Below are 22,414 nucleotides of genomic sequence, written 5' to 3' on the forward strand. Positions count from 1 at the left end.
CTTTGCAGAGCGATTTGATTAAATTAAAAAACTGGGCTGCAAAATGGAAAATGAGGTTCAATTTTAATAATAATAATAATAATAATAATAAAAATGGTAGTGTGTTGGGGGTATCCTTAATGAGAAGGATCGGGGGGGGGGGGGTTATAGTATCCTTATTTCAAAGAGACAGGCTTGTCCAACATTTCTCATCACCTGTATGAAACTTTACACCGATGAAGCTTTACCAGGTGGCACGAGTACCTACCAACTCCTGCCCTAGATGTGGAATGGCCTCTGCTTACTTACATGATTGTCCCCAGTCTCTGTAGATATTGTCTGTAAGTAATAGAGTTTCTGGCAAATAAACAGACCCCCCAAAGTGATTGTACCAGCAAGATGCCTTCTGGGGGAGTTTGAGGACCTTAAAACACTATATTATGGTTCATATTACTACTCTATGCTAATGAAACTATAGTGATGCCCTGGATGGCCACAACACCTCCCACAATAAAAAAAAAAAAAACTTAATTCAACAAGTTTGTGGTGCCTGGTGTGATCTGGAGGGTCTGACTAACCAGAGTAATCTCCTTAACACATCTGCACTATCCCAGTACAGATCACTGATCTTCATAATAAAAATAACCTATTGTATATCCCCCTACCTGGGGCAGAAGGGGGTACACACCCAGTTTGTCTATGAGGGACATACGACAATGTAACAGTTGCTTTTGTGACCCAGAAAATGTTGGACTGTTCTTTGGTTGATTTAAGATTTGCTTTTCCTTTTGTAATTTTACAAAAAAAAAAAAAAAAGGCATTAACAGAATCCAAATTTCCAAAAGTACTTGCTTTATTTTTTAATTGAACAACTGTATATGAGAGTAGGGCTTAGAAATTCAGAATTTGAAAGACTCTTTTTGCATATTTGGGACCTGAAAGGTGTAGGTGTCCTTTCCCACTTCTGGCTCTAGAGCAATCATTTCATCCGCCTCCTAAAGAATTAAAATAAAAGTGTCATTCACACTTGTGCAAATTTGTTACATCCACTAACCATAATTACTGCAAACTCTGCTTGCTAATTTTTAGGATACAAAGCCGATCAAAACCAAGCAGTTTTTTTTAAAGGCAATTATAACTACTAAAAGTATTTCAAGACCATATCACCCCAGTATGAAATTCACAGGGTCTATTTTCAGTAAGGGTATCAAACTGCAATTCAACCAAGATGTTGTAGATCACTAGAATACCACAAACATAATTGAATTGACTAGGTCTGGAACCAAAATATTTAATATAAAAATACAAGATTGGAAATACTTAAAAATATAAAAAAAAAAAAATTCCACCCCCCCCAAAAAAAAAAAAAAATACAAGATTGGATTTCAGGAATATAACAAACATTTAATAAACTTAAAAGTTGCTGACCAGCATCACCTTGAAAAGTATATATCATGTGTGCCAATATAAATATATATTTTATTGCTTGCAACTCCAACAAAAATGGATCCTCCAGAAAATATAGGACTTGGATGGACAGTCATAATATATATTAAGAAAAATGTATGTAATGGCTGGGTGGTGGGCCCTTGAGTCGAGTACCTGGTGGGCCCAGGGTATCCTAGTCCGACAGTGCACACTCCCATTCACACATATTGTTAAGCCCTAGGGCTATTGTGTTTTATAGCATACAAGATTTAACTCCCTGCAAATTTCTTCCTTTGATACATTAAAGTATAAAGTGACTCCTATTCAGTGGGACTCGATATCCTGTACTTTCTATATTTTCCTGAGGAAAATTGTTGGTGCTTCAAAAGATTATATTGGCACTGTTGCTTGTGATTTTATATATACCTTTTTAGTATAAATCAAGGTGGTTAAGGATATAAAATGTATATAGTGGGGTGGCCAGCCACTTTTTTTTTATTATATATTTGTTTTTATTTCTTTATTCCAAAGCTTCAATTAATATATTTTAATTTTAATTTTGGGTCCATGCTTTTACACATAACCGAAAGATTACTTGAGATCTTACCTCTCCTGAGAAGTATTTTTCTATTAGAGCCAAAGCTGCATGATAAACCATGTGATTGTCATGAGTTTGTAGAGCTTCAATTTTTTCTAGCCCTCCTAGTTCTTCCACAAGTAAGCAAAGTTTCTCCTGCTCACCAAGTTTCTCTGCAGCCTTAAAAAAAAAAATATATTTTAATATAAATATATATATTTTAATATAAATTTATATATTACACACATTTTAATATACTGTACACCAGAGGTGGACTGCGTCTAAGCCTGCAAATGTGGAAGTGGGGTGCTTTTATGGGGTATGCCTGCCGATTGCCGCTCCAAAAGGTCTGGACAGTCCTGCTGCACACTATAGTTGAGTGAGGGCACACACGGTAAAAGTCCTGTGCCTGGGTGCTGTGTGATAGATTTTTTGTGTTGCACGGTTTATTTGTGCATAATCAACATTTTGGTCACATACTCAGATGTCTTTATAACACTCCCTTATGAGGGGTAGTTCTGTATAATGGACATTTATCATTAAAATCATTAAATCCCCCAGTGTTTCCTATCAAGACAACCTAAGGCAGATGGACTCAGGATATATATGTACACACACACACACACACACACACTAAGTTCAATATACCATCCTACAAAATCACAAGGACCTGACACGATACTGCCTGCTGACTAGTTAAGCCCCCACATATGCACTTTGCTGCTTGCACAGCTGTAACCACAGAATACACAGAAAGTGGTCATTTACTTTTTAAATAAGGTATGCCTTATTATCCTCTATAAAAGACTTGAGTGTCTCATCTGAAGCAGTTTGTGACATATTTCCACTATTGTTCTGGAGACTTGCAGCTTAAAGGGCAATTTCAGCTTTTATGTGTAATAAAAACAAGACCCCGAAACCCCCAGAAAGGTGTTCAAACTTTAAAAGAGACATATCCTATAAAAATTATGAATGTACCAGTGAATTATACTCTTCTAGATATAGAAGGATTGTGCTCAAAAATGTTGCGTTTCAGACTGATTTATTGAAAAATTCCACCATAACCCCACTGGTCCCGCCCATCTCTACCACTTCTTGCTGGTTGAATTCTCTTGATGTGCAGGGGAGCTGGTGGCTCTCCATACAGGCACTGTAGGATAGGAACCAATCAGCAGCTAGGCTGACCCGATAGGGAACTGAAGCCTGTCTTTGCCTGTGAGTGCAGGGCATGACATGCCCACCCTTTATTTCAAACACAGACAGAGAACTGATCTGAGAACAGGATCTATAGGGAGCTCCAATAAAAAGGGGCCATTTTTACAGAATAGATACATTTCTAGCAGAAAGTGAAACCAGCACCATATATTATTCATAATTACCTACATAATTAGAAGCAGCCTAGAGTGCAGGCCTAGTGCGCACAGCATATACACTATTTAGAATTTTCTGTTAATTGCTGAAAATGGGTCAAATGGTTCTCAGCACATATATCACACAATCCCATATGACCACAAGGTGGTGCCAAAACCAAAGTAATCAGGGCATGACCCCGAGTTAAGTAATGTATTTGCCAAACAAAAACAGGAAAACCCTAATAAGGACTCTAAAGATAGATATGAATCCTCTCCTGTATCTAAACAGGATGGTCTAACCAAATATACTCTGCAAATAGAAATAGACATTTTATACCTCTAATGAAATAATTTTGAAATGCAACAGGAAGGTCTAAACCCTAAATTACACTGTACTAAACATATTCAGCATTAGCCTTGCGTTTATTCGTTCATACTTAAAATTTTTATAATATTGCATTGATGGCAGTTATATTTTGATATGTTACAAGTAGTTACATGTTTGAGATCCCTTTTCTGGAAGCCTGTTATCCAGAAAGCTCCAAATTACAGGAAGGTCTCCCATAGTTATAATTTTTTAAAAATTGAGGTCTATTTGATTAAAATGATTTCCTTTTTTCTGCAGTAAAACTTCTACTTGATCTTGAATTTCTCCCCTTGCTAAGGGGCCAGGGCCAAAGCACCAGGGCCACCTATACCTCCTAGTGAGTTCTACATTTACATTGAGATGCAAATAAAAGCACTATAAAAATCACATACTAAATATTACTCCGAAAGCAAACAGTTTGTTTGTGACATCTCCTTGGGATTCATTCAGTTGCAAAATTAGACTAAACGATCTCAAAGTAAATACCAAACTTACTTCTGAAGAAATAGGCCTAAGTTTCTTAATGGTTTCACAGACCAAAAACAGGCTTCATCCTGCCCATCTGGCAGCAGAATGATCTGAAGGGTTGTTTCTAGACTTGAATTCCTTGGCCATGTAGTCAGTCACCAGTAGGAAACTGAGGTGCAACTTCTGTATCTCAGCTATTACTGTGCCTGTAAAAGTATTCACCCCTTGGAAGTTGTCATGTTTTACTATCAGTACATGGAATTAAAGTGGATATAGCAACATAGACTTTTATATCAAAGTAACAGATATCATAGTAATATAGTAGACAGCCATTAAGTTAAACCTATGTGTGAAAACCTGCCCCCTGGGGTGGGGGGGGGGGGGGGGGGGGGTGAGGGGGGGGAATTCCTTGTACCACCTAGTTGCTAGCGCCATATTTTTATATTTTTAATTAAACGGGATTCTATCACGTGGGAACATTTTCTTTAAATGCATCAGTTCCAGCAGAGCTCTGCACGAATATATTTTTTAAAAGAGCAAACTTTTTTTAGATTTTGAAATTTGACATCAGGCTAGACATGTTTCCCAGGGGCCCTCAGCCATGTGACCTGTGCTCTGATAAACTTCAGTCACTCTTTAATCTTTACTTTTACTAAATAGCTCATTGTATACCAGTGGGACACATACAAGACACATAAAATGATTGGAAAAAAAGGTGGTAAAAATAAAGTAGGCCACTATGGGGAGACTGGAACATCCATGCAGAGATTATTATTATGTTAGGCATAATGTGTGCAGTTTTATGCTGCAATATTTACAAACCGTTTCAAATGTTTAATTACCTAGGGCATTGGTGTAAGTGGCCAGTGGAAACTATGCAAACAATATTGTTTTTAAGACTTTAAAGTCTTTAATCATCAACCCAAATAACCATTGTATAAAGTTTTGATTTATGAACTGCAGGCTTTTGGGAATGTAAATACCATATTTTAGCCACTTTTGTCCATTAAATATCAATTTTAAATTTCCATCATGGTGGGAGTGACTTTGCAGACCTACACAATGCACACCCAAAAACCATAAGGGACATAAGCAAAATTAGAAATACCACAATTACAGCCTGGACATTTACAGTTTACAACCTCAGTTTTAGTAATAAGTCTTAAACAAAAGCTGAAATTAGCTGGAATAGCAAGCGTCAAGTCTGCATTTCCAACTCCAAGGTATTAACCATATAACCATTACAGTAAAAATAACCCAGAAAATACTCACCAGAAAAATGTTGGAGATGGCATCCAGAATTACAAGAATAGTTTTGCTGTCTTTAATAGTTAGTAGATTTAAAAGGGGCTCCAACACTCCACACTGTACCAGCTGAACCACTTGCTCCACAGTTCCTCCACTGGTGTAGTTTGTTACAGCCCAAACTGCTTCTTTCTGAGCCTTAAAGTCTCCCTATGAATTTTAGGTGTTAATTCAGAATATCATTTATAAAGCTGGGTCTCAAATAGTAATATAAAAAGCTAAAATGCACATATACCTTATAGAGCAAGAGAGATTCCCCACTACATCAATGGTATACCTATCTTGAGGTATACCTATCTTGAGGTATACCCTTGTGGAAAAGCAGTATTTAAACCAATCTATAGGGAAACTATGAAAACCGCAAATTACCTATAAAAGTAAAGCTCCATCCACAGAAAACAAAAAAAACCTTATTCCCCACTAAATATAAAACCACTGTAAAAGGGGACATGTGTATATTACCCCCATTTGTGTATTGCTGTACCCACTCTTGCCTCCTTTCCCAGGCTGTGCAGGGGAGCCTGTGGCACTCGGCACAGTGCACTGTTGGATAGGAGCCAATCAGCAGCTAGATGGACCTTACAGGAAACTGAAACCTTTCTTTGCTTGTGTGACTACAGGGCTTCTATTGCCCATCCCGCTTCTAAGCAGGGAATGTTAAAACATAGCCACCACTTGTAGAAGATAAAATATATATTTTATTTGATATGTAAATAGCTAGGCAATATGCAGTTCAGCCAGCAGGTACCAGGCACCAAGGTTGACTTGTAGGGGATCCCTTCAGGAAGTGCACGAGTTAGAGACTTCCACTTAACTTAGGTAACTTCAAAAGGCAAGACATTGCAGACACTGTGCTAGTTAGTAAGGGCAGCCTTACTAATTTTGGGTAGACCCTGGGTGATGTGCACCAGTTAAGGATTGGAATGTTTAGGAGTAGGTTAGTGGGGAATCTACAGGCTGTAGTGAGACAGCCATAAGACAACAACCGAAGAGGGGGATAGTTTTACTAGGAGAGGAGAGCATTTAATGGTTAACACGCTTCTTGTGCATTTCCAAATAACAGGGGCGCTGGGGGCTTATGAATAGAGAATGCTGTGTGAGGATTGAGAGGATTATCTGGAAAGGTGTACATTAATTTTGTTTAACCGATTGTTTTGCCATGCAAGACTACAACATGTGCCTTGGTTCACCACATTACTTTGTGACATACCTACCATTTATGGCCTACCCAATGCCATTTCCTGTGATGCAAGTCATTTGAAACAGACAGGGACCAGAGCTCCAATAGGAACCATTTTTAAATGTCATCATCATTAATGCTCATTTTAGCCAAGAGGGAAAGCGGACACTTTCATTACTGCCTACAAGATTGGGGGTGTTCTCTCACTATACGTCTCCTTTAAAAGGTGATATATGCACATGGAATGGATGAAATGCAAACTACAGGCCATGTGTTGATCATTTGGGAAGACCTTTGAATGTGTTTTGCACATTAGACAGAACAGTAATTTACCACCTGCCTCACATAAATGTTCTAATGCAGTGAGGAAGGGTTAAAAAGTTTCTTTAATAACCAAACTGCTTCATCAGTTTTAAAACCTATTCAACTGAAGTTTATCTAGCCAAGTCTCCACATGTGCAAGTTACTGTACATCCTTAATGCTTATTTGGCTATGTGCATTGCTGGGTTTATTTGCTACCCAATGCCCTGCTACACAGCTGCAGCAAAAAGGTTTATGTCTATAAGAAACATGTTAATTAAGAAAACTAAGACCTAAAGTAGGATCTCAAGTGGACTGAAATTAAAACCAGTTTACCTTTTTGAGAAGATCCACTAAAGGAGAGAGCAATCCACAAGTGATCATTTGCTGTATTTGGGGAGCTGGCCCTGCAGCAATGTTACTTAAAGCCCATGCTGCTTCCTTCTGAATACTTGGCTTTTGGTGTCGTAAAAGCTGTGGCAGAATGGAGAGGACACCAACATCTATGGCTGCCTGGGTCTGTTTGTCTGTACCAGTGACAATATTTCCAACAGTACGCAGTGATGGTGTCTGAGAAAAAAAGAAACACAATAAGGCATGTTAAGTAAAGCATTCAAAATGATGCAAAGATGAAAAGCGCTCACACTTGTTGAATAACTGAATTACCACCTAAAACCTAAATTCACAAAATTAAGCTGATACTAACCAATCCTTTTTATATATTGGTAACATTTTCATTATATAAATTCATCTTATTGTATCATGGGTTATGCTAACTTTTCAGTACATTTTACACCCATTTCTCCTAAAAATACCCAAAACCCGAGTAACCGCAAATTTAAAAAAAAAAAAATGGTGGAAAGCTCTCCACACAAGTCTGACAACTTTGTTTAGCGAGCCTAGTGTTTAGGGCCCACTATGGAGACAGGTCAAACAAGAGGCTGACTAGGTGCATGTACGAGGCAGGCACTTTGACAGAGATCTTAACCCTGATCAATACATTTAGCCATTAAACAATTGTAACAACCATTTATTACTGTGGTTGCTTTTGTATTGGCAGCATCTCAAAAATGTTTTAAGCAGAGATCTGGGAAACTGGGTACAGGCAGATGCATTAGGTAACAGCAAGTGGGAAAACTGAATGAATGGATTTTGCATCTGTGGTGCACCTGCTCCCAGTGAATTCCCCTTCATTTGAAAACCACGCATGTCCAGTTAAACTGGCACATTTGCCTAGGGTAACAATCTAGTCAAAGTACTTAAGCCTGGCTCTAAATCAGTTGCAGGTACAAATTACACTTTATTACTATAAGTGTAATACAGTTACCCAGCCAGTATAAGCACTATAAATATGATTTTTAGTTCATCTTACTACAACACCACTGATGAAGAGCAGACATTAAAGTCATTAAGTTAAGAAATTAAAAAAGCATTCAAAATGCACTAATTAAGAATTCGCCAATCCAGTGCCAAAACTATTGACTATTGAATGTAATGCTACATTGGGAAAGTACTTTTCCTTCTTTTATTGCTATGACAGATTTGTTATATGGTTTTCCAGACAGCAGCCGGTGTCACTCAACATAAAGAGAACTGCCTATGCGGTTTTATTGAATCAGATACTGTGAAGTTAGTTCATGTAGAATTTCAAAGGAGAGGGGCCCTCTCCTGTCAAGGAGGCCAGGCCCTCGCCTGAGAATTCACTGTTCTGCCCCATGACATCACCACACACCCTCCTGCCCATATTTCGGCAGGGGGAAAGGTGGCAACCCATTGAAAACACTGCCTTGTTGCCAAGGTAAATGGAAAACAGATAGCTGCTTAAATTCCAAACTAGAGAGCTTTTGTATATCCTGAGGTAAACTATATCGGTCTCCAAAAATTTATAATTAGTAAATCTACTAGTTTCGTACTCCAGGTGCAAAAGCCTCATTGCTTTCGCTAGACTGCAGAACAGTTAGGCCATGCATTCTGGCAGAGTGGCATTTAAAATCCATACCCATGCCCCAAAAATAATGCACATTACTTTACAGTACAATTTTACTGTAGTAATCACAAAATTAAAGGGGGATATCATTTTAGTGTACTCACCAGTATACTTAGTTCCGGGCTGTACATCAACTGTATTAGACGTTCCACAATCCCAGTTTTTACCACAACATCAATCCTATCATTTGAGCCATCAGTAAGATAAGACATTGCCCAGCAAGTATCAGACAGAATGTCCTTGTCTTCATGATGTAATAGTTGTGTCAATACTGGTAAAATTTGGAGAACAGCTGACATGGGAGGGTATGGATTCTTGTTCCGACAAAGGTTTGATAGAGTCCATGTAATATTCCTCAAATAACCAATCTTAAAAATGAAAATATTAGTTTAGTCTAGCTAGGAAGTGAAATTGGTGTTAAACGCCAATGCCAAAAGCATAAAACCATAAACAGAGCTTATTACTTTTAATCCCTGCTACCTGGGCCGACCTTCTAACCAATATTTAAATAGCCTGGTCAGGCATCTTATATTTCTATGGCCTGTTTAGTCAAGGTGACAAGGCTTAGGCCAGTAGGTATAATATATAAAAAAATGGAACCTTCTAATGGGTATAGGAATGTACAGGTTAGCTTTTATTTAGGCAATTAACCCCAGATTAGCAGCAGATTTTAGCATACACTTTATAAAATTCACTGGTGTTAGAGAAGGGAAGGGTCCTAAAAGTGTGAATTGAGCTTTGTAAGGAAAGATTTAAATACCGGAGTCTGAGGGTTAACCAGAGCCAGCAGTGGTGGGATCACATTGCAGTTGATTAGAGAGTCTCTGTACATTGGACCATCACCTGCAGCAAAAAACATTTAAAATGTGTGAATTCTAGAATCAGGCAATACAGGAAGGAGAACAAAAAATTCTAGTCTGCACTCAAATTTCAATATGATCTATGGAACACAGTTAAGGTAATGCCACACAAGAAACTTAAAGCAACTTCAGAAAATGAAGTACCACATGTTCTTTCCCCACATCGATTCACTTTGCCATTGGGAAAGCAGATATAAATTGTGGCTAAATTCCAAAGACTACTCAAAACATAGCAGGTGAAGAAAGCTTGGTGGGACATACCTGATTGCAAAAATGTCTTCTGCTATAAAGCGTAATAGACAGTGACAAAATAGATATACTCTCTAAAGAAATACACATACACATTAGTGAGCCAAGCTCTAATTAGCATTTTTCAAAGTGAAACGAATCCACCACACCAAAAACCTATCAGCAATCCTTTATAATCCAGTTTTTCATTGCTCCCCTTTAACATATTTTCTCTGTACCTTGATTGTATTTGGACAGTAGTATTAACCAGCTTTATACATGGTTTTAGGCTAGCATTTACCATTAGTTCAAACCTTACCAGCAATATTTCCCAGTGCCCATACTGCCTGTTCACTGATGTGAAGGTGTGGTGAAGAAATAAGCGATATAAAAGCAGGAATGGCGCCTCCATCCACAACAGACTTTGTTTGGTCTGAGGTCCCAGAAGCAATGTTTGTCAGTGCCCAGGCAGCTTCAAACTGCAGGGTGCTGTTGTCATGACGGCTCAGAAAATCTACCAGCTTTGGAATCAATCCTGCCTCTATTATATCATTTAATGGAGGATTCCTCTCTCGGGATAGCATTTTTCTGCAGGGAAAATTAGGTAAGTGTTATTGCTGTCCAGCAGTTGTTTCAAATTGTCAGTGGCTAATGCTCTCTTTATGACTATTTCTAGTTTTTCTTACTTACTGTATGGAATCTACAGACACTTTCTTCAAACTAAGGCAGTTTAACACAGGATGACCATTTTAGCATGAAAATCTGAAATAGTCAATAACTTGCCCACTGGGTGCTATCTTTGCATATTTCATGGGTCCCTCACTAAACTAGGCCTCTTGTGAATTACCAGTAAAACAAATTTTGGGGGGTTTCCTCTGTTCAAATGATACTCCTTTTGGGGGGTGGGGTGATAGTGTATTCACCTGGCTTTTTTCAGTTGCTCAGACTGTCAGTCCCTTGACTAAAGACTCCCTCTGCTCCTTGCAGTGGCAGGCAGCACCCCACCCCCTCTGGGAGTTCCTTACACAGGCAGATAGCCTTCCTGGCTGTGCCCTGCTCAGAGAGACCTTTTAACTTTCTCACTACAACTTAATAGCTTTCCACATGATAGCCGTCCTGTAGAGCTCCAGTATGTGACTAATAGAATAGATTGTTTGGCGTGCCTGCTTCTTCCAGAATACTATTGTTTCCAGGGCCAGACAGCCAAATCCTTTAATCCTTTACATGCCAAGCACATAGATACTACAGTGTATGTTCTTGTGGGAAAAGGCTTTACCTGCCAAGCATGTGCTTTGCAGTAAAGGCTCACTGTACTGGTGGCTTTTGTCCCCAGCAACCCGCCAAGGGCACTGCCAAGTTGGCGCAAGGACCCAACTTCTAACAGCAGACATGATCAGCTGTTAGAACTTCTTTCCAGCCCCCCCCAGCTCCTGCCAATGCACTGCCTGCTGCAAAGACTGACCATCCACAACAGCCTCTAGTGAACCCACAAGGCCGGTGCATAAAATCTTAAAAATGTTATTTTAGTAAGTGTTTGTGTTTTAACAGTGCTTCACCCTGTGAAGCACTGTATGGGAGCAGCAGTGATACTATAATGTTTAACTACTGCCTAATAAAGAGGTACTGTGGAGCAATGCAGTTTTAAAGGTATATTTAGACAGATGCCACACTAGACAAATCTGGTCATCCTATCTAAGTGGTTGGGATAGTGGCAAGTGGCTATCAAGGCTTTAATGATTATGATGTTCAAGGCCACATAAGGGTTAAGTCGCACAGCTCAAGTGAGATTAAGCTGAATGCATATCCCCCTTAAGCAACACCTAATGTGTGTGTCTGCAGTGGTGAGAAAAACTAGTCATATTCCATTAAATTAGGAGTGCAAAATACCATTGTATTGAAGTACTGGAAGAAGGTCATTTGTTAGAAGTCAAGTGGTAGAACCTTGCACACTGTCACGTGACAGAAAGTTAAACATTCTGACAACAATTACCTTGCAGCTTGTGTACTCCTGAGTTCATTTTCGGTATCGCCAGAATTCATTCCTTGCACAATTTCTTCTAGAGAAAGTGAAGGAACCTGTAGGGGTTCAATATGCAGTGAAGTACCAACATTAAAATGTAAGCCACAGATGTATCTTTTGGAATGTTCAAACCAAGAAGCTTAGGGTGTCATAAAATGTTCCCCCATTGACTAGTTTATTTCTGTATTTTTTAGGCTATTTTCTCAAGTAGCTATTGGCTGGTGTAAAATAAAACAGTTAAATTCACCATTTTAAATAGGCCCCTTAAAGGAGACATCATAAAAATTAAGAATGTACCAGTAAATTAAACTCCTCTAAACACAGGATTGTACTTAAAAAAGTTGTGTTTCAGACTGATTTATTGAGAAACTCCACCAAAACCCCATCTGTTCCACTTCCTGCTAGCTGAATTTTCTGGATGTGCAGGGGAGCCGGCGGCACTCAATACACTGCACTGTAGGATAGGAACCAATCAGCAGCTAGGCTGACCTGATAGGCTTCAGTTCCCTATCTTTGCTTGTGTGAGTGCAAGTCTGATTGGCTATCCCTCTCCTACTGTGTTTCGGGCAGGGACCATTAGGACTCGCCCACCCGTCATTTGCAACACCAGCAGATCTATAGGGAGATCCAATAAAGAAGTTATTTTTACAGGTAGGATTAATGTTTAGCCCAAAGTAAAACTGGCACAATATATTATTCATAATTGCCTACAAAATTTGGGGTTTTTCCATTTATTCAATAGGTCTCCTTTAAAGTATAAGACATATTAAATATTAATTGAACACAGCTGTAGGAAAAAGGGAAATACGAGGAAAAAAATTATAAAGCAAATGGGTTCTAAGGTGTATTGACTTGGTAACAAGTGATCAGCTGTCTAAAAAATGACCAGTCAAAAAAAATTGCATACAATGTCACAGAATCAAAAAAGATAATATGTTGATTCAGTGTTTTATAGACTTCATTCAGGGGTTTTGAAAGACAAATGTTCTAGTAGACAGAATGCGGATGTAATCTGTGCTCGATGCATCAAATCAACAAGCGTTCTTCTGATTTAGCAAATTTGACTTCATCTTGGAATCAACAATGTGCAATCCAAAGAACAGCTACATGTGACCATAGCCAAAGCAAAGGAAAGGCTAAATTAGGAACAGCATTTTGTTAGGCAAAGTAATTATAGTCATTAACATTAGAGCCTGGGCAATCTATTTTACCAACAAATGCACTAACCCAGATTCTATGCTAGTAAGCACAGAAGCTTATTAGTAATCAGCATGGATAGGTCAAATTACTTACATTTTAAGTTGCAATCTACTTTGATTTTGCCAAAGCTTTTTAGTAGTGCTGCAACACTACCCTTTGTTATTCTTTTTGGTGCTATTTATAAAGATCCACAAGGCTCACAAAAACAACAATTAGACAGTAACATCCATCGTGTTCAACCATATGTCTAAATAAAACCTCTGCAATAAAACTTCAAGCAGTTTTAATTTATACAATCACCAACTGTCCATTTTGTGGGAAATTTATCAAATACTCTTAATCCCATCTGGATTTTTTATCATTAACCAAGATTTAGCACCCACATCATACTGGCCTTTGGGGCAAGGATCATTCCACTTGCCCACCATTCATATATTTCTCTCCTTCCACCACATCAATGAAATTGAGCCACAAGAGAATGGTGTTAACAGCTACCATACTAATTTGCCCTTAAATATTAATGATTCTCAAAAGTAGGTTGGGACTACTGCATTTCCCATTAACTCAAACAAGATCTGACTCAAGGGAAACTTCCCAAATGTTTACTGCTAAAGGGGATTACCACAAATTATTATAAATATATATATATATATATATATATATATATATATATATATATATATATATATATATATATATATATATATATATATATATATATATATATAAAATTCTCAAGACAACCTGTGATTTTGTGTATTAATTGAGATCACCGCATCAGCAGTGATCAGTTACATTTGAAGGTCAAATATTAATTTATATTTGTTATACAGCAAATTGCACATTGAGACTAAACTTCATTATAGGACTCACCTGCATACTCTGCATAACATTCTTTTCTGGAGAGAGAACTAGCTCTTCTGGGAAGCACACATTCCTCCTCTTCAATATCTGTTCATCTTTCTTTGCCTTTCTTAGCTCCACATTGACTTCTACTCTTCTGCGCCGCAGCTCCTGTAAGAAATTACTTTCTATTGAATTAAATTAATATGTTGTTATGGAGGACATGATTATAGAGGATGCACACTGGAATCCATACAGTAAGCTTGCTTTCATTAGAAACTGGGCAGGTAGATGTTTAAAGGTCACTCAAAATGCACAATGTAATGGTAACAAGAGTCTACCAAAACAATACACCTAAAAGATCTATTTGTTAAGAGCCTCTTTAATTGGAATGCTAAAATTGCAATCCCTAAAAAAAAAACCTCTCCTGTCAAAATTTCATACTCATCCTTATAGATCTCAAAGCAGTGATATAGTAAAGTATTGTAATTCTCCAATCTCTAGCTCTAGCCATTGTCTGAGGTGGTATAGACTATTTTAATTGCGGTATCTAATAGCAAGGCTTTATAGTAATATAGAAGATTTGGTTGGCCTAAGCCACTGTTACAGACCATCCTACCAAGATATATAGTGTGATTTCCATCTAGAATAATTCGCTTGTAAAGCTTTCTGTAATGGTGCATTGTTGTCCTTTTAGAGAACATCAGGATATTTTTCCATTCAAAGGTGTAGTTACTTTTAAGGTGTTGTTTCTGGTTGTGATAATAGGGAGAGCTTGTGTTTTATTTGTACCAGGAAAAGGTGTCAAGTTCTTGCATTACATTTGGTAGGGTAATATGTGGGTTAGTTAACGACAATATTGTATCGTCTGCAAACAGTCCTATAGTGTGCTGGCCTGATTTGTTTGTAATGTCAGAAATCTGCATTCCCCCCCCCCCCCTCAATCTCACTGCCAGTTGTTCCACCATTAATGCAAATATAAGGAGATGGTGGGAAGCCTTGCCTAGTGGCATTTGTGATTTGAAAGGCGTCAGACAGGATCCCCAAGGCCACCACTTGAGCTGTATTTGTGTAGTGTTTGCTCTATATGCCCCCAGTGGATACTGTCAAACACCTTCACATCTAAGGAGAGAAGAGCTTGAATTTGTTTGAGTTTTATATGATGTAACAGACTATAGAATCTCCTGGTATTACCTGGGGCCTGTATACATGGCACAATCCAACTTGGTTATAATGTATAAGCAAGGGGAGGACCTTGTTTATTCTAAGGGCTAAAATTTTGGAATATAGTTGTGGAAATAGATGTTAATAAAAAATCAAGGTTGATATTGCCTGTGTCCATGATATTTTTAAATAGTTTTAGAAGGTAAGGTATAAGTGTATCTTGAAAAAGTTTGTAGTACATGTTAGTGAGACTGGGAGATTTAGCTGGTTTTAAAAGTTTGCTTGCTTGATTTCCTTTGCTGATATAGGGGCATTCAACTGTTCAGTTTGGGGGAAGTGTGTTGTGGGGGTGGTATTTTTTGTCAAGTATTGTTGGATATGTTGTTCTTGTTTAGGTTAAAGATTCTTGTTGCTCGTTAGCAAAGTTGTAAAGGGAGGTGTAGTACTTAGCAAAATGATTAGCAATTTGTAGCGGGTCCATGATTTTATCGTTGTGATTTTTCAGATATGGTATTCTGCTTTGAGCTTGTTTTTCCTCTCTCAACAATTACTTACTGTAGTATTTTTAGATGGTAGTCAGTTTTGGTAAGGAGTTTTAGATCAATTTGTGCTTTTGTACATCTTTGTATAATGTGGTAGTGGGTTATTTGTAATAGGATAATTTCATTTCCTTTATTTTCTGCTGCAGATCTCTGTAGTGTTTTTTTGTTATGAAGGGCTATCACTAGTGAGATAAGCTGGCTGTGCGTTGTAGGTTTATGCGCTAAGCAGACAGTTTGGGGGTCATAATTTACATTTGAATTATTACAAAAATAGTCCTGCAATAAGATTTTAACTTTGTTTGGGTTCATACGTGTGTTAATAAGGCATCATTTAATGTCCAAGGGCATAGGTTGTTTTTCTTGCATGTTATGTCTATATCTATGCCTTGAAGCTCTTGAAACTGCAGTTGTTTGGGGGGTCTGCTAATGTAACATCTATTCTACTGTATGTAGAGTGGTGTGGGGAGTAGTATGTGTATGTCTCCCATCACAATGCACCTGCCTTGTTATGTAACTGTTGAGCCAAACAAATAAATTTGAGGCTATTCAAGATATATGAAAGAGGCATCACTGGACATTCATTTACCCAGTTGATGTTCTTTTTATACTTTAAGGCAGTCTAGCAAAAAACACTACTTTTCCCTTATGAAGGAACTACTTTTGGTTTATGGAGAAATTTTAATGAGCATATCAATGAGTGCAGCTGTCACTCCACCATCATCAGTATATGAATACATAAGTTTAAGAAAAACGGTTCTTGTAATACAAGCCTTTCTCAATGTGTACTGTAGATTTGTGGATGATATATTCATACTGTAGCAAGGCCCCCAAGAACTTTTGCACGGCTGCTAACACACCCCACAGTTAAGTTTACTATGCAATATTCAGAATCTGGTTCTGTATGTGAATGTGAGAATAGAAGAGAATAAAACTGTATGCTATAGGATTGTTCCCATCCATAGGTTTCCTATATAAGTTTGTAACAAACAGTTTTCATCACCCTAAGATTCTAAAAGCTACACTAAAGGCAATGTTTTCAAAAAAAGGCGTATTGTCTCTAGAGAGGAGACCTTTGAGAGGTCAGTACAATCATTAAAGCAAAGGGTCGATGAAAAACCTTAAGCGACAACCAAGCTTACCAACTGTTCTACATCATTTGAGTCTCTTTAATTCGCACTGGGTCTTTCCAGAAAGAGCTTGTGTTTTGTCCAATGCGCTCCATGATTTGAGCAGGCATAGATTCCTCAAAATTCTGTACCAGATGACTAAGACCATACATCTGTTATCTTCGGGTAGGTCAGTAGAAAAGACCATTTATGCACATGATGTGCCCTTGCAGCCATATTAACTCCCATCTATCTGTTTTCCGTTTAATATATCCTTGGCATCCTGTACACTGAACTTATAGATCTTTTCAAAGATCTTGACAACAAATATGGTGTCAACCACCTCTTGCTACTGCTCAACTGGTAACCTCTCTGCATCTGTAGCAGTCACCTTCTGCAGAGTTTTCTACTACTTTTTATTGATGCTGGCAACAAAGCAACATAACCATGTAGTTTTTCAACCTTGCTTGGATTTCTTGTTGCAAATGCATGCTTACTTTGTGCAATTAGGCTGCCTTAGAATGCCACAATCACAAAACAAACCAGGAAACTGTTTTAAGTATCTTCCTGAGTGCTTTTCAGGACACCAGCAAGTAAAAACATGACACAGAATGCACCTTACTGAAGGATGCAAGGTCGCTGGAATTTTGCTAACTACAAGAGTCCTTTAGTGCTCTTACACACCAGAATTTGATTCTGCATTCTCCTGCAAAAAAACAAAAAAATCTTTCATGCAAGTTAATGCAGCCCTGTATTAACTACCTCAGCATACCCACTGTGGCTCAGACATGCAAGTGGAATGAGTACAAGATAATTGGTAGCATGGTGTCTCAGAGTAGCCTTGCATAACAGGACATCAAATTTGGCACAGGGGGTCACCATCTTGAAAAGTGTCTGCATGCTCAGTGTGCGGAGGACAGCTGTTGAGAAGCTGAGCATAGGGGTTGTGGCAAATTAGATTGTCCTGTCATAGGGTGATGCTGATCATTACATCCTAATGCTAACTGCACTGGTTTCAGAGCTGCCATGTAGTAATTATCTTTATTACTAATCAGCCTTATATTGTGACAGTAATATTCTATCTAAGCTCAGGTAACGCTTCACATGCTCTGTGCTGCTGTCAATCAGCAGAAAAGCAGATGGGGAGCTACTGGGGGCATCTCTGGGGGCATAGAGCTTCCCTGCTAAGGGGCTGTGGTTGCCTTGGGCTGGTGGTATAGGAGCCCAAAATATAATATACATTGCTTCTAGCGTAGGGTATAAAAGATTGCAGATATGTAGAAAGGTTGACCAAACAGGGATTGTTTACACTGTAGAAAAGGTGCTTAAACAATTCAGTGTAAAGGTCTCCATACACGGGCCGATTCTAGCTGCCGATATCTGTCCCTTAGACTGATTCGGCAGCTAATCGGCCCATGTATGGGGATTACCGACAGGCCTGCCCGACCGATATCTGGCCTGAAATCGAGCAGATCTCGATGAGGCAGGTTAGAAAATCTAGTCAGATCAGGGAGCGCATCGGCTCATTGATGCGGTCCCCGGACAGACTTTGCCTAGGTCAGTCATTATAATTTTAGCCTGGATTCTCCCGATATGGCCCACCCGTAGGTGGGGGATATCGGGAGAAGATCCGCTTGCTTGGCGACATCGCAGAGGTGTATGGTCACCTTGAGGCATCTGCTACACAGGACAATTTCCAGCTTGTGGATAAACATAGGCCAAGAATCTGCCCCACTTCAAAAAGCCGATTGTTGTACCTGCACCCAGAGCCATTGCATCAGCCCAGGTGCAGGCACACGCAAGCAGTTTCACTCCAAATTCCACTTCCACAACTTTAGAAAAGGGGTACAACCAAACACTTGTTCTCACCCAACCAATGGAAGAGAACATTGGCCATGTAGTGGCCAGCTGTTACATTTGGAAAATGTACCGAGTACATAGTACATATGTACATAGAATACAGAGTGCTGTAATGTTTGCTTTTAGGGAATTAGGTTAAAGGAGATTCTACACTGGGGAAGTCCTAGGTAGGGGGCCTATATAGAGTAGTGTAGGAGCCAGGAACTTCCAGGAAGAACCAGGGGCACCCAAGTCGTACGGTCCACCTTTTCTCTGCCTGCAATTGTAAGCAGGTGGAGAGAGTGGCGTAACTAATGTGCACTACCCCCCCCAAAAAAAAAACAAAAACAGAGGGGCCTGCTGCACAGAGATACCTGTTCCCCACCCCCCACTGGCATCTTCTGCCTGCATATTCCCTCCCTATCCGTTCTGCTGCTTGCTGGTGGGGCAGGAAGACTTTACAACTAGAGAAAGCAGACCCCATGCCCCCCCCCCCCATATCATACTAAAAGTTAACTCAAAGGTGAATAACATCTTTAAGGTTAGTAGATTTTCTATATATTGGGGACACAGAAAAAGCAGCATATTTTAGAGATATTCCAATTTTTTCAGCATTGTCCTCTCTCCCCATGTGTAAATAGCCATAGGGATCAGTGAACTATGTTTTACCCCATGTGGTACTGTGCATGAGCATTTCAATTTAGTGAATCAACCAAAGTTGATTGAATTAAGTAATTAACACAAGATAAAGATAAGATAAAGATACTTTGATAGTCATTACAAGCCTTGACTGAACAAAAGTTTGCCATGGAACCAAACTGTCACTCAAACACTTACACACTATAAAAGTAATAGTATGCAGGGACATTGGATTCTTACCGCTGTGTCTTTGCCTTTGTTCTTAAACTTTCTCATCCTCTCATCTGCTTCATTTGTGGTCGGCATTTTGATTGATAGTATTACAAATTCAGATTTGCGACGTACTGCTTGAATGGAATCAAAAGGAGGGTTCGTTTAGCCTACCAATTCTTTTAGTGGGAAGTAATGGCAAGTGTAGCCTTTTTTTTTTTAGCAAGTGTGAGATTGAAAGGATTAAAGAACCAATATTTAAACAGCTATGTATTTACAAACCACTAAATCAAGCAAACAACGGAGAAGCATGCAGGCCCAGCAATTTACAACACCCCAATGCAAACAGTAGCAGCCATACACCCCACATGTGCTGACAGAACACAGGTTACTTAAGGTGTTATAAAATGCAAACTATAGCAAGTGTTGTATGCACCACTACACAATTTTAAACCATTAGGTGGGGGTGAAATACAAGCACTACAGTTAAATTGACCACAAGATACTTTGTGCATAAAACTACTAAAGAATGCCCTCCCCTTTATGCAAAACCAGGATTGTCTGTCCATACATTGCAGCACATTTACACTGGAGGACTGTCAAAGTAATATCTGGTCTGGCCATTCCCAAAATTCACCTTTATTTAATTTATTAAAGAAATCTTCTATATCATTACACCTTTTTTTACAGAGAGTACATTTTACCTGCAACTTGCTTTCCAAGATTAAGCTCTCAAATGGTGAAAGCTACAACCTGGAGTTGGTCACAGCTCATGTATAAACTATAGCAAAAAGGGAGTTGTGCTCACCACTAACCAATTTTAAACTGGGCAGGGGTGCAACAGACAGATCCTTTGTACCTACCAATTATCAACATATTAAGGACACAAAGCCATTTTGTGCATAAAGCCCTCCCCTTTAAACAAGATAAAGATTGTTTGCCCACACTTAGCAACACAAGCTGTCCACGTCAAAGTCATCTCTGGTCAGTTCTACATAAACTGTTAGCTGATCCATTAAGCACTCTAATGCTTCATTATACACTTTTCACAGGGACTAAATTTTACCTGCAACTTGCTTTCCAAGGTTAAAACTACCAAATGGCTACCCTTTTTATTGGCTACTACAGGGATCACCTGACTGTAGTTGGGGATGATAAGCTAAAACACGGAGCTGGCCACTGCTTCTGTATAAACTAGCAAAAGGGGAAGTTGTGCTGAACAATAACATTTTGGGGCTGATTTGCTAATCCACGAACGGTCCGAAGGCGTCCGAATGCGTTTTTTTCGTAATGATCGGTATTTTGCGATTTTTTCGTAAATTGACGCGACTTTTTCGTAGCCATTACGACTATTTCGCAAAATGTCGCGACTTTTTCGTAGCGCTACGACTTGCGTGAATTGTCGCGACTTTTTCGTAGCCTTTGCGCCGAGTACGAAAGTTTCGGATTCATTCAAGCTTCAGTATCGTGACTTTTCTTGGGCCAGGTTGGAGCTGCAGAGTGCCATTGAGTCCTATGGGAGGCTTCCAAAATCATGCAAAGTCTGAAAGTTTTGCCCGCAGTTTACGAGCGCTCAATACGAAAAAGTCGCGACAAGATACGAGCAAATCGTAATGGCTACGAAAAAGTCGCCACAATTCGCGCAAGTCGTAATGGTTACGAAAAAATTGAGACAATTTACGAAAAGTCGTAACGGCGACGAAAAAAATCGCAAAAAATACGAAAAAGTCGCAAAATGTTCGTTTTCCAATCGGAATTTTTCCAGTTCGGATTCGTGGGTTAGTAAATCAGCCCCTTTAACTATTAGGTGTGCAATGAGGATGTGACCTTAAAGGAGAAGGAAAGGCTAAGTCACTTGGGGGTGCCAAAATGTTAGGCACCCCCCTTAGATCGCTTACCTCACCTCAAGCAGCGAGCGCTTCCTCCTTCCTGTAGCGCCGCGCGCGCATGCGCAGTAGAGTGAAAAGCCGAACTTAAAAAACAAAGTCGTCTTTTTACTCTACTACGTATGCGCCGGCCGACGGATTTCGCCGGGAGAAGAGAGAGGAAGCGCTTCCTACAGGTACCCTGGGCTGGTGCTTTTTTCTCCTAACAGGGGCAACAACCCAGGGTACAAGGTAAGCGATCTAAGTCACTTGAGGGTGCTTAACATTTTGGCCTTTCCTTCTCCTTTAAAGGGGCGGTTCACCTATAAGTTAACTTTTAGTATGTTATAGAATGGCCAATTCTAAGCAACTTTTCAATTGGTCTTCATTATTTATTTGTTATAGGTTTTGAATTACTTGCCTTTTCCAACGCTTTGCAGTTTTTAATTTGGGGTCACTGACCCCGGCAGCCAAAAACTATTGCTCTGTGAGGCTACAGTTTTATTATATTGGGTTGAAAAACCCAATATACTGTTCTTCGACTTTTTCTTCTTATTCTTAGTGCCCCCCATTTTCTAAACAATACCCCTCTTACAGTTTTAGGGGTACAACACCCAAACTCCCCACACTTCTTCCCCTATATCGGAGCAGGTTGCTTGTGCTTTTCTAAGTGATCCTGCCCCCTATCTTTTTGTGGCGCCGCTCCGGGCACCCCAATTTTCCCATTGACTTTGACAGGGAAGATTTTCGAACTGCTGCCACTCTTACAGCTTTGAAGCTATACCCCCCAAACTTGAATACCATAATCAATGGGGTCACCCTGAATGAAACAGCAACATTGGCTGTGAACAGCCAATCAGATTTTACCTATTGACTTGGCGAAAATTCAACCTGCAAACGTTTCTCAGTTGGTCACTAGGGGACTGCAGTTTTAGTTTTGAAAAGTGGGTGGAG

The 22,414-nt window shown here is 39.2% G+C and overlaps 1 protein-coding gene across 2 annotated transcripts; it reads right to left on the reverse strand.

The window, feature by feature from the left end:
• Positions 1-810: 810 nt before the first annotated feature.
• On the reverse strand, positions 811-20,732 carry kpna7 (karyopherin alpha 7 (importin alpha 8)). 2 transcript variants are annotated; one of them, XM_012970176.3, is made up of 11 exons: positions 20,662-20,732; positions 19,626-19,732; positions 14,126-14,266; positions 12,023-12,108; positions 10,352-10,620; positions 9,705-9,787; positions 9,049-9,312; positions 7,294-7,527; positions 5,444-5,626; positions 2,015-2,164; positions 811-974 (listed from the first exon to the last, which is right to left on the reverse strand). In XM_012970176.3, exons 2-11 carry the CDS (start codon positions 19,689-19,691, stop codon positions 879-881), a joined length of 1,572 nt encoding a protein of 523 aa, XP_012825630.1. In that variant the 5' UTR covers positions 19,692-19,732; positions 20,662-20,732; the 3' UTR covers positions 811-878. The 2 variants fall into 2 exon arrangements, with proteins under 2 accessions (XP_012825630.1, NP_001135557.1); NM_001142085.1 differs by lacking the exon at positions 20,662-20,732 and having other exon boundaries at positions 815-974; positions 19,626-19,702.
• Between the last annotated feature and the right edge of the window lie 1,682 nt (positions 20,733-22,414).

This window comes from Xenopus tropicalis, chromosome 9 (assembly GCF_000004195.4).
Source record: "Xenopus tropicalis strain Nigerian chromosome 9, UCB_Xtro_10.0, whole genome shotgun sequence".
Taxonomy (NCBI): domain Eukaryota; kingdom Metazoa; phylum Chordata; class Amphibia; order Anura; family Pipidae; genus Xenopus; species Xenopus tropicalis.

What these genes read in the sequence shown, in the direction of transcription:
- kpna7 (XM_012970176.3), bottom strand. Translation starts at nt 19,691, where the DNA reads ATGCCGACCACAAATGAAGCAGATGAGAGGATGAGAAAGTTTAAGAAC. An exon ending in AGGAGTACACAAGCTGCAAG is followed by an intron (nt 10,621 to 12,022) that starts GTAATTGTTGTC and finishes TTTTCCCTGCAG; the next exon opens with AAAAATGCTATCCCGAGAGA. An exon ending in TAGTGGATCTTCTCAAAAAG is followed by an intron (nt 5,627 to 7,293) that starts GTAAACTGGTTT and finishes TAAAATTCATAG; the next exon opens with GGAGACTTTAAGGCTCAGAA.